Source organism: Neolamprologus brichardi, chromosome 14 (genome assembly GCF_056152115.1).
Source record: "Neolamprologus brichardi isolate AB-2024 chromosome 14, ASM5615211v1, whole genome shotgun sequence".
NCBI classification, from domain to species: Eukaryota; Metazoa; Chordata; class Actinopteri; order Cichliformes; family Cichlidae; genus Neolamprologus; species Neolamprologus brichardi.
In genome coordinates, this window is record NC_142117.1 from 25,295,803 (window position 1) to 25,306,855 (window position 11,053).

Sequence of the window (11,053 nt, forward strand, 5' to 3'; positions counted from 1 at the left end):
ATCTCTGTGAATTCCTGGCTTTTATGAGTTTTGCTGGAGAATATATGGCCAAGTGTTGATAGCTCTCATCTCGGCTAATCCTCCTGTTTCTCTGTGTGTTGGTGTTAGCTGAGCTACAGTGCAGAGGAGTACTTTGAAAACATCCTACAGAACCTGGAGTATGTGCAGAAGAAACGCCTGCGGAAACTCAGAGTAAAAGTCAACAAAGAAGAGTAAGCTTTCCATTGAGGGGTAGAATAAACTGGCTTATTCCAGATGTATATTAAGCTGCAGTTATTACCATTTAAATTAGCAGTAATAAATCCGTTTTTTCCCCTTTTTGCCACTTTTGGTGTACCCCAGTATCTCACATTTAGCACAGTGCACTGATCATTCTCCCACACATACTCCTACCCACGTATAGAGTTCAGCTTTCCTCGGCTGGGAGGCTAACATTAGCCCAGCTATTAATAACTGCAGGTTAATTTTGATATATTTCATCAAACATGCATTTCACAGTAGTCTAGTGCTCTTTACTGTAGCAGTAGTGCTCTTCACTGTAGGTTAATTCCAACGTCTTTCTCCAGGTGGGTAACTGGAGCTGCTGTTGTCAATGCCTTCTACTCATCCAGCAAAAATCAAATAGGTATTTCACATATATGCAAAGATTAAACTGCAAAAGACTAAAACAATACATATTTTATGTATTTGCTGAATTATTTATTTTATTTTTCTTGGTGTCAGTGTTTCCTGCTGGAATCCTTCAGCCTCCTTTTTTCAGCAAAGGCCAGGCTAAGTCTCTCAACTATGGCGGCATTGGCATGGTAATCGGTCATGAGATCACACATGGCTTTGATGACAATGGTATGAGTTTCCACATTGTTACTCTTTGTTCCTCTCAGGGGCAGTTCTGGCAGACTGCATTAATCTTTGGAAAAATAAATTATATATATATATATATATATATATATATATATATATATATATATATATATGCAATAGAGTTCCCCTTGTAACTGGTACCAGAAAAATATGTTTTGTGACACCATTTAGGATCTCAGAACTTTTTTTCCAACTTGGTTCTGCTTCAGAGATGGGAGGATTTATTTATACTGACATCTACTGTTCACAAACACAAAAATGTCATTGAAATATGCAACTAACATAGAATATATGCAGCATTTGAGTGCTGTTGATATTCTTATTTTCTTGTTTATCAAGTTCAACCTGTCCACGTCCGATTCATTCTTTAGGCCGTAACTATGATAAGGATGGCGACCTGAAGGACTGGTGGACACCAGACTCAACACAGAGGTTCCTCGAACTGTCGAAGTGCATCGTTGATCAGTACGGAAACTTCTCTTGGGATCTCGCTAGTGGACTACATGTACGTTCATCTGAACTATATCCATCCTTCTTCTTTCTCTTATCAAATTTCCTCCCATATTTTTTCCCCAATATTATCATGAACTTTACTTTATCTCATTTATTTGCTTTCCTGTTACCTTCGCCAGCTTATCTGTTGGTCATTTTTCTGTCTTTCCACACATTTTGCTGCCTCATACCTTCTCTGCTCCAGGTGCCCTTAATTATTTGTGTTGACATATCAATGGCTGTTCCTCTCCTTCTTTTTGTCTCACCTTCTGTGTCCTTTTCTTTTTAACAATGCTTCTTTTATCCCTTGTGAAATGATTTCCTATATCCCAAAAGTTATATGTACAATTTGCTGAAATATAGAGGAAAAATTACAGCCTCCTTCTGTCCTTTTTCCCTGTCAATCTTTGTGTTCTATGTCCCTATATCGCCTCTCCAGTTAAATGGTAACAACACCCTCGGAGAAAACATTGCTGACAATGGAGGGATACGACAGGCGTATCAGGTAATGAGCCTGGGGGAAAAAAAAGAGAGAGAGAAAGTCAGTTTAAGAGGCCCAGTTTACAGATAAGAGAGGAGGTGATTCAGTCTGCAGCTTGCTATTGTCATCTGCTTTCTAACATTAATAGACTAGTTATTTTGTTAGGTCACAGGCTGGCTCATTAGCTATTGTAAACACAGCAATAAAGAACATAATGTTGCTGCTGGATGTATCAGTTTTAGCTTGGCAAAGCACAGAAAAGACATTCAAAGACGTGAATGCAACATGAAAGAGCAGGTATAGTATTTACACATAAATTATACATGTCTAAGAAAATACATACACGGTACACTTTTTTTTCTTTCTCTTTCAGCGCAAAGTCTAGATTATTTTTCTAATTAATACGTAGATCTCAGGGAGACAGGATGGATCCATATGCATTTATTTTTCTGTCTGCAAACATGGTGACATAAGTGCTATGCTTTCATAATCAGTGTGATTTTTAGATGTATTCAACATGACTGCTGGGTAAGATTGTGTCACTGATTTAGGCCTACAAGAACTACGTAAAGCAGCATGGAGAGGAACCACCTTTGCCTGGAATTGACCTTTCCCATGATCAACTCTTCTTCCTAAACTTTGCTCAGGTAATAGCCTTACTGTCTGATGCAACAGTTGTTTGTTGAATAATAAGCCATTTTTTACACATGCATTGTAGTTCTGATCTTTGCTAGGACTGTAGGCAACAGTAGAAAAATATCCTGCAAAATGTGCATGCTTCGTGATGGATGGATGGATGGATTGGTGGATTGATTGAATGATGGATGGGTTGATGGATGACTGGGTTAAGCAATGAATAGATGTGCAGATTTCAAATTTCTTGGTGCAATTCTGTGCATCCTAATCACTGTCTTTTTACAGGTGTGGTGTGGAACACATCGGCCAGAGCAAGCTGTTAATTCCATTAAAGTTGACGTACACAGTCCAGGGAAATTCAGGTAAACTCAAACCAAGAGTATTTTCTCTACATCAATCAGCTATGTGCTGCCGGCAAAGGGCAGAAAACAAATTACAATGGTAGCTAACATTTTAAAACCTAGACAAAATGATATGTCATGTTAATTTCACTTTCAAGTCCCCGTCTAATATAACAACTTCAGCTCCAACCATCAATCTCCTCTCTACGTTCACAGGGTACTAGGCTCCCTTCAGAATTTCCCAGAATTTGCCAAAGCATTCAACTGCAACAAAAGCAGCTACATGGTTCCTGACAACATCTGCCGTGTGTGGTGATTCACATACCTCTGGGATGGGTCCTCCCCATCCCCCTACAGTACCTCTACCCTCTGATTTTTGAAGAACTCACAGGGGGCTGCATTAAAATGGAAGCTTCCCTTAGCTCTTGACTGGATGGACCATGGCTGGTGGACTGACACTGCAGTATGCACTTCATCCAAGGACGGCAGCACACTGTACCCTCGTAGATGGATGGACTGAGCACTGTCTCTCCAACTCTGACACTGTAGTTCATTCATTCAGCCCAATTATTCTCCTACTCACTGGATACAATCACTTTTGTGTTTTTGTTTTTATTTTTCTCTCAATTTTTCTTGTTTTGCTTCTCATTTATGAGTCCGCCAGTGTGTATTTCTGAGTGCGCATGTGAGTGTGTTTAAGTCTAAATACTGCAAAAGTATTTGGCAGAAGAGCAGCAGACAGACAAATGTGCTCAGCCCACTGGCATATGAATACACCAGACACCCACTCACACTCATATACATGTAACAGGGCTGAACCACTCTATTGTATGTGGGACTGAGCTGTACTCTCATAAAACCTCAGCTGGTTTCAGCCTTCATCAACATGCTGATCCACTCTTTAGTGTACTCATAGTGTAATCTTTGGTCATCCATAAAACTAGATTAGATAAATTATTATAGAAAATCAAAAGTCATTTTATTATATAGAGCAGCAAGTATTTAATCGCGATCACATATTACACAGTGCTGTTCTATAATCGATGCTAACATCTTTACCGCAGTTGGCAGGTGGCTGCTCTTCATTAGCAGAACATGGATTATAAACCAAAATGAAGTTTTTGCCTTTAAGATGACACCTGGTCATAAGTCATAAAGACGACAATCGACAGACACCAAACCCTTTTCGTTCTTCGAGACTCCTGAGTGTTTCCGTGTGAATGAATGTCTCTGTGTCTTTCACAGTCTTTGTACGTCATTTGTTATAACTGCCTGCTGTTTGTCAAGCAGATTGGTATGCCTTACAGTTGTGCTACTCTGTGTGAGTGTGTATGTGCATTTGTGGGAGAACAAAGGATAAGAAAATGTATTATTAAACAAGTAGCTCGGCTTTTTCTCATGCTCGTTTGCTTTCTCGTTAAGAATTGGATGAGAAAATCAACACCACTCTCACGTCTCAGTGTTTTAGCCATCTGCCATATGACTTAACTTAGCATAACGAGTGCAAAGAGCTGTCCGTGGTCTGTCCAGTTTATATAATAACCCCGGCTTGATTTCAGTAATTGCCACATTGCGTTTCATGTTTTTATCAGTACGAAAAGCCAAAGTCAAAAAAGAATCTGATTTTTAACAAACTCATGTGAGCGTATTATTAATCTTCCAAACTTTTGATAAGACATTGAATAAGTGTGTTCATAAAACGTTTACCTATTGAGAAGAAGCATAGTGATTTCCCATTTTTATCTTGGCTTAATCTTACAAAGTGTGCCATATAGCCAATGTTTTCTGTTTTTGTTTTTAGGTGATTATAAGCACAAAGCAAAAGATTACGCTTCTTATATAGTTTCAGAAACATTTAAAAAAAATCATAAGTGCATCCATTTTTTGAATACAGGTGATTGTATTAAATCAGTAGAATTTAATTAACCATTTCATGTGGTTTTATTTTTTAATGTTAAATTGTAAATTGAGAAAGCTAGAAATTAGTGCAATGAATGATGTCCATGATCATGTAGGCCACAGACTGTATACGCCTTCCATGTCATTGCAGCATGGGGTCATTGCAGCTATATATATATATATATATATATATATATATATATATATATATATATATATATATATATATATATATATATATTCAAGTTCCCAGGCCTTTGGTAGAGCACTACAGCTTGAAAGCTAGACTGCCTGCAGGGGGCGAGCGGGAAATATGTGTATCGATATCTATATAGATATATATGTATAGATAGATATATACATCTATATATAGATATATATAGACAGATATTCTCAATGCTATTTGTGCTAGCTGTTTTTGTGTCTTTATTGGTCACTCGGTTTTCTTTCTCTCACTTTCAGTCCACTTGTAGAAAGACAGAAATACCTCAGTTGCCTGTATTTAGATACTTTCTAAGAATGACTGATCATCATCTTGAGAAGCATCTTTCTTTCAGAATAAACCTTTAAAAAACACAGTATGTCTGCAGACAGCTTGACTTATTATGTTCATGGGTGTTTTCGTTCTTTAGCTCAAATATATTTCTGAATGCATGTTATCTGGGATAGGAAGGATGTGCTAGTAACATGTGAACGGTTGGTTAATCTTGCCAGAAATCCTTGAGAAACAAGAAATCAAAATTTTGGGCGAAGCTTAAGTCATTTACTATAATAATTAGCTTATGATATGTTTTTTTTTTTATTTTCCTCTTCTTCTCAGTTTTTCAGAAATGCCTAATTCTTAGAATCAACGAAGCACTGGAAACCTCACTTAGCAATTTTGGTTCATATTGACATGATAGGATGCCAAGAGAATAGCTCCTACACCACTACAGCCTGAACTGACATAACCAGGATGGATCAGTGTTTTTATGTTGTTTAAGTCTGACCATACTATCTGAAATCAAAATTCGGTAGATTTGAAATAGTCAGATCAACAAGTCAACTTCTTCTTATCTATTCTAATGCTCGGTTTGACCATGTCTACATAAGTGCTGCCATGTGATTGGTTGATTAAATATTTGTGTTAAAGAGCAGTTTAACAGGTGTACCTAATAAAGTTGTGCAGAAAATCATTCAAATATTCTACATCAAAGCTTGAAATCTGCATAATTTCCCTGATGGCCTTGTAAAGATTAAAGTATGGACATACATTACATTCCACTCACACAATATTGTTGACTTGATGAGTGTATTATAAATAAAGTGGTTTATTTTTGAAATTTCCACAGAGAGGGCAAATATTTAATCTAAATACAGCTTCCCCCACTAATTAGGCCTATAAGAATTGGGGGAGTAGGAGCTGAGTGTGAAGCCAGCCAAAAGTTAGTCACAATGCAAACAAATGAATGTGCAATATCTTTATAGCGGCTCCCAAGCTGTCTGCTAGTAAATATACCCCATGCTGCAATGAACTAGCAAGCACATTTCCTGGCACAGAGATGGCTTGCACCTTGGCTGAGACTAGAGAGGGAAACTGTCAGGGACGTACAGGGAATAAGAAGAAGAAGAAGAAGAAGAAGAAGAAGGAAAACAAACACTTCAGAAGTTCAGAGGTGAGCCAAAGAGAATTATAACGCACATGATGTGAGGGACAGGGATGCCAAGTAGGAGCACAGGAAATATGACCAAACTCTGAAGAAAAGTGTCAAAAATATCTTAAGAAAGGGGAGAGTGCTGCTGCAGGGGCAAGGGCCAAAAACACATACTTGTGCAAATAGACAAAAAGTAAAGCCTGGAATTATTTTGTTTATGTCTTCATTTTTTAAGATTTGTTTGTAGTTCTTCTTTATTATTTTCTTTACCACACTATAAAAAATTTCACGCAAGTGCATGCTTCTCATTGGCAGAGCAGACCAGAAGTATTTGGGGGTTATGCTGGAGTCTACAAAATGTCGCCAGTGTGTCAAACAGGGTGACTTTAAAAAGCAAGGACAAACTTTATTTAGTGTATCTTGACTGCATAAAACAACAAACAGCCAACAAAGATATTTTCACCTGCTGCTTCTGGTTAACACATTTCTGCCCTATCTGAGATTCATTCAATTACTGTTTTCAGTAGAATATTAGTTGCAGTTGCTTATTTACTGCCAAGATTCCCCCTTTTGCTCCCACTGGCTGTAACACTTTGGCAGTTAGCTGAAAGTTCACACCACCCACTTTCCTCGTGCTCTCACCTTCCCAGTCATTAGCAGCTACACTAGCTAACATCACAGCTAACATTACAACACCTCAGCATGTTCCTAGGAGGCTGAACAGTTTATTTTGCACTGTGAACATTGTAGACTGCTGTGGTAACCCAGAGGGGGGATATTAAACTAAAACACACATTAAGGAGTGACTTGAGTTTTTTTTTTTTTTTTTAATTTGCTGTTATTATTTTATTTTATATTTGCACCACACGACTAGCAACTAGCACTTCTGGGCTTAAAATGTTAAAACCTACTGCCATTTCAACTTTAAGAAAGTCACCAGTGCCAGCTCTTCTTTTGTTTTTGCTCCCACTACAAAGTTCTGCTCCCTTCTGTTGCCCTCTGGTCATAAAACTACTCAGCTTTCCATCGTGCGCCCTTTGGGTGACCTTAATAGTGGGTCTACTGGTATGTGTGTGGGTATGTGTGTGTTTGCGTGTGTATCTTGGGGGGTGGGGGGGTGGGTGTCTCTTCCAGTCTCTGGAATGCTTGTGTGTGTTAGTGCTTCGGGCACTGCACGGTGTATGCACAAAAGCACATGTGCATAGGCACACTGCCACGTGCAAATAATATGTTAGGAGAATCATAAGTGAGAAAGTGTTTCAGGTAGGGAATCACATCTTGTTATTGCTCACTTGATTCAAAAGGAGCTCTTATTGTGAAGTGCCCTCTTGCTGTGCTCTTGTTTTTAATGGCTGCTGATAGCCACCCGTTTTGAGTTCAAACTGGTTGAGTTTTCCCTGAAGTTTTTTATATGGCTCTTTACTTTTTCATGCATTAGTATAAAAGAAAAAAAATTCATAAGATTACAAGGGCACGGGAACAGTTCACTGTCGCTAGTGGTTTTCATTTAATACATAAATTAACATATAAAATTCTTCAGCTTCACATTAGTGAGTGCAGATATATCAAAAGAAAATGTTTAATGCCTAAAAATATTGTCAAGAATTTAAGAATTAATTTTTTTTTTAAAAAATACATATGTGTATTAGTTTGCCTCAAGTACTCAGCATAGAATATATTTAAATACAGTTCAAAATATTTGAAAAAAGGACATGATAAAACCTTAAAAAATATTTTTTGCATCAACAGCTTTAAGGCTTCACATTAGTGTCTGTGCTCACTTCATAATTAATATAAAACAGTGACCTCCTGTGGTTGTTTAGTAAATCTGTTTTTTGGGGTTTTTTTATATCTTTTTCTTTGTTTATTTATTATTATTTGTTTTTTAGCTGAGTCCATTTGGATAGATAGCTTCAAAAGTTTAAAAGTTTAATCCGATGAGGATTACTGATTACTGTGGCTGCACACAACTTTCCACACTGGATCTTGTTTCTCTTTCGCAGGTGAAACTGCATGTTGTAGCTCGCTCTAATCGACCCTTGAGCTGACAGCTAGGCATCCACTTCAGTTATCTGAAGCCAGCCACATATGCTTTCCCCCCCTCTCCCTTTCATGTTTCAACCATGATTACTCTAGTGTGTTCTGCCATTAAACTAACCATTGATCTTCTTTTACCAGATGACAGGTGAAAGATCAGTTCCATTAATTTTACATTTTGTCTCACTAAGTGGACGACGCATTTCTTATTAACTGCTTCAAGACACTGGCACGCAGGTCACAGCACTTAATTGGTTCAGCTGATGAAACACTATTATCTGTCACAATCAGAGTTCGACATGCAGCACTTTGTAGGGCTTTCTGGGAATGCAGTCTTTCCATTTTGCTGGTTTGCTGATTTTGCTGGCCAGACACTCTTGATAAAATATCATCAAATCATCAGCTGCTAGATATTTGGATTAAATCAGACAATTAAAACATGATGTGCATTCTTTCGACCTCCGTCTTTAATTATCAAGAAAAACCATCAGTTCTACTTTAATCTCTTGTCTTGGCTGGTCATGGTGCTTATGTTAAGGGAGTGCTTTTATACATTTGGCTTGTTTACTATGTATCAACTCCACAACAAGATTTGACTCAAATTTAACTCTCATTTTCCATGTTTATTTTAAAAAGCTATTGATTTCTTAACTACAGCTGAATTTGGCCCACAGCTACTGTTAAAACAAATGCATTTATTCCCCATGAGTCATTCAAGAGCATTAGATCCACATACAGGTTACTTTTTCCCATCCCAAAATAAGTTTAAGACCAAAGTGGACCTGGCTTTGTCCCAGGTGGTAGTGGTATCAAACAGCCTCTTTTAGGCCAGGTGGTTCCAGGGCTATAGGAGAACTGCAGCCGTATTGCCAGCATCATTAGTGGTGTTAATTTTACTGCTAAAATCAGACTAAAGCCTATAATAGACTCTTACATCACTATAACGTTACAATTACAGGTATTATTGGAAACAATAAGCAATATTATTGCTGTTGCCTTCCATTACTTACAGTAAGGTTTGACAGGGATGATGCATCTTATTAGAATGATCTCAGTTTTGCATTCCACTCATGCATGTTTTATGTTTTTCTACTAAACAAGGGCAAAACAACAAGGTGATAATTGTGTAATGTCAAGTGTAGACACATAGAATTAATGTACCACACCTGGAAGACATGTTTTTGTACAGCACCATGTGGTGTACCTGTAAAGTGATCTATTAGTGGGAAGGCATGCCAAAGTGAGGCTGGCTGCAAGTTTTGTGAAGAATGCGTATCTCGATGTGAGGTGGTGTAAGGCAGGTTTGCTGTGAAGTGAGCACAGTGGGTGCGTTAACAGCATAAAGCATGATTATTCTGCAAAATATCTGTTACGAGCAACCTGACGCTATTAAATTACTACAAAGCATTGTATGCGTGTTTAATGAAAGGTTATATGTGTATAAGTAGGATGCAGAGTAATTGCATGTGTTTGCATGTTTGTCAGCATGAAGATGTGTGTGCGAGTCACTATAATTTACATGTGTTTCTGCTATTACGGTGTTGTGGTACACAAAGTTTCCATCTCAGCCTCATTACCCTTTAGACTGATGTTTGCATCTGGTGCACATATTGAACATGACACTCAATGTACAGGCTTATTTGGCCTGTGCCCGATTATAAGGCTTACACCTCTTGCTTACTGGAAAGTGGATGTGACACAACTTGCAGTAAAAAACCAGACAGTGTAATACCCTCTTATTAAATGCAGTCTTTAAAATGCCTCTTTAAGCTGACAGCGCCATTGCAGAGTTTGGTAATTTTAACTTATGAGCTAAGATGTTTGATCGCTCGTAGCTGAAGTCCAAATACTGGCTTCAAACATTTCCTGACAGGCTACAGTAAATTCAGCCTGAATTCAGTAGTGTGCAACAGTTCATGAGGTGCTTACATTTCTTAGAACAAATTATGAACAAAAACTACTCCTTGGATGTCTAATCTCTCAAGAGTTATGGTTTCACAGCCATTGAGAGTGCGGGACTGCTAAAAAAGAGAGACTTGTGGTAGCCATGGTAACAATATTGCTAGTCCTAAGACTAAGAAAGAATTTTGATGCACAGCTGTATGACAGGAATATACAGAGAAGGCTCACGTGCACATGCACACACAGACAACTTTTTGGAACAAGCACCAAATGGGGTGCATCACTTTAGCAGAAATTACACCCAGCTATATACATTCACTGTAGACTATAATTGAGCAGAACTTGGCATGTCCCAGTAATGTGGCTATGTGACACTGACAATACAGTATATTCCTGTTTTTTTTGTTTTGTTTTGTTTTTTTTTAACATGAAGCATTATTCTTTTTAGAGTTGAAATGGTTTACAAAGTGAAGTTCAGCAGCCTAAATATGCAAATGTTTCACATTTAACACTATCTGACAAAAAACAGCTGGTGTTCTCAATAGGATATCTACTTGATTGTGGAGTTAATGGATTTCAATCCATGATGCCTGAAAGTGTTTTAATTCATGTTGTAGTGATTACAGTATAATATAAATACTGCAATTGAATGGGAGATAATTGCAGAAATGTGTTTATTTGAAAAAAAAATATATATGACAGGACAGAGAATTATTCATGTGAACATTATTATCAAACAATCACAGTAGGGAACCGTTCCCTAATTTTAT

At 37.7% G+C, this 11,053-nt stretch overlaps 1 protein-coding gene across 2 annotated transcripts in view; it reads left to right on the forward strand.

The window, feature by feature from the left end:
- LOC102798255 (neprilysin-like) overlaps window positions 1–5,280 on the forward strand; it is a 32,679-nt gene extending 27,399 nt beyond the window's left edge. For both annotated transcript variants that reach the window (XM_006795293.3, XM_006795294.2), the window contains exons 16-23: window positions 109–212; window positions 567–625; window positions 724–843; window positions 1,233–1,366; window positions 1,793–1,858; window positions 2,386–2,481; window positions 2,756–2,832; window positions 3,028–5,280. In XM_006795293.3, coding sequence (XP_006795356.1) covers window positions 109–212; window positions 567–625; window positions 724–843; window positions 1,233–1,366; window positions 1,793–1,858; window positions 2,386–2,481; window positions 2,756–2,832; window positions 3,028–3,127 — 756 coding nt within the window. In that variant the 3' untranslated portion in view covers window positions 3,128–5,280. The remainder of the gene's footprint in view (window positions 1–108; window positions 213–566; window positions 626–723; window positions 844–1,232; window positions 1,367–1,792; window positions 1,859–2,385; window positions 2,482–2,755; window positions 2,833–3,027) is intronic.
- The last annotated feature ends 5,773 nt before the right edge of the window (window positions 5,281–11,053 follow it).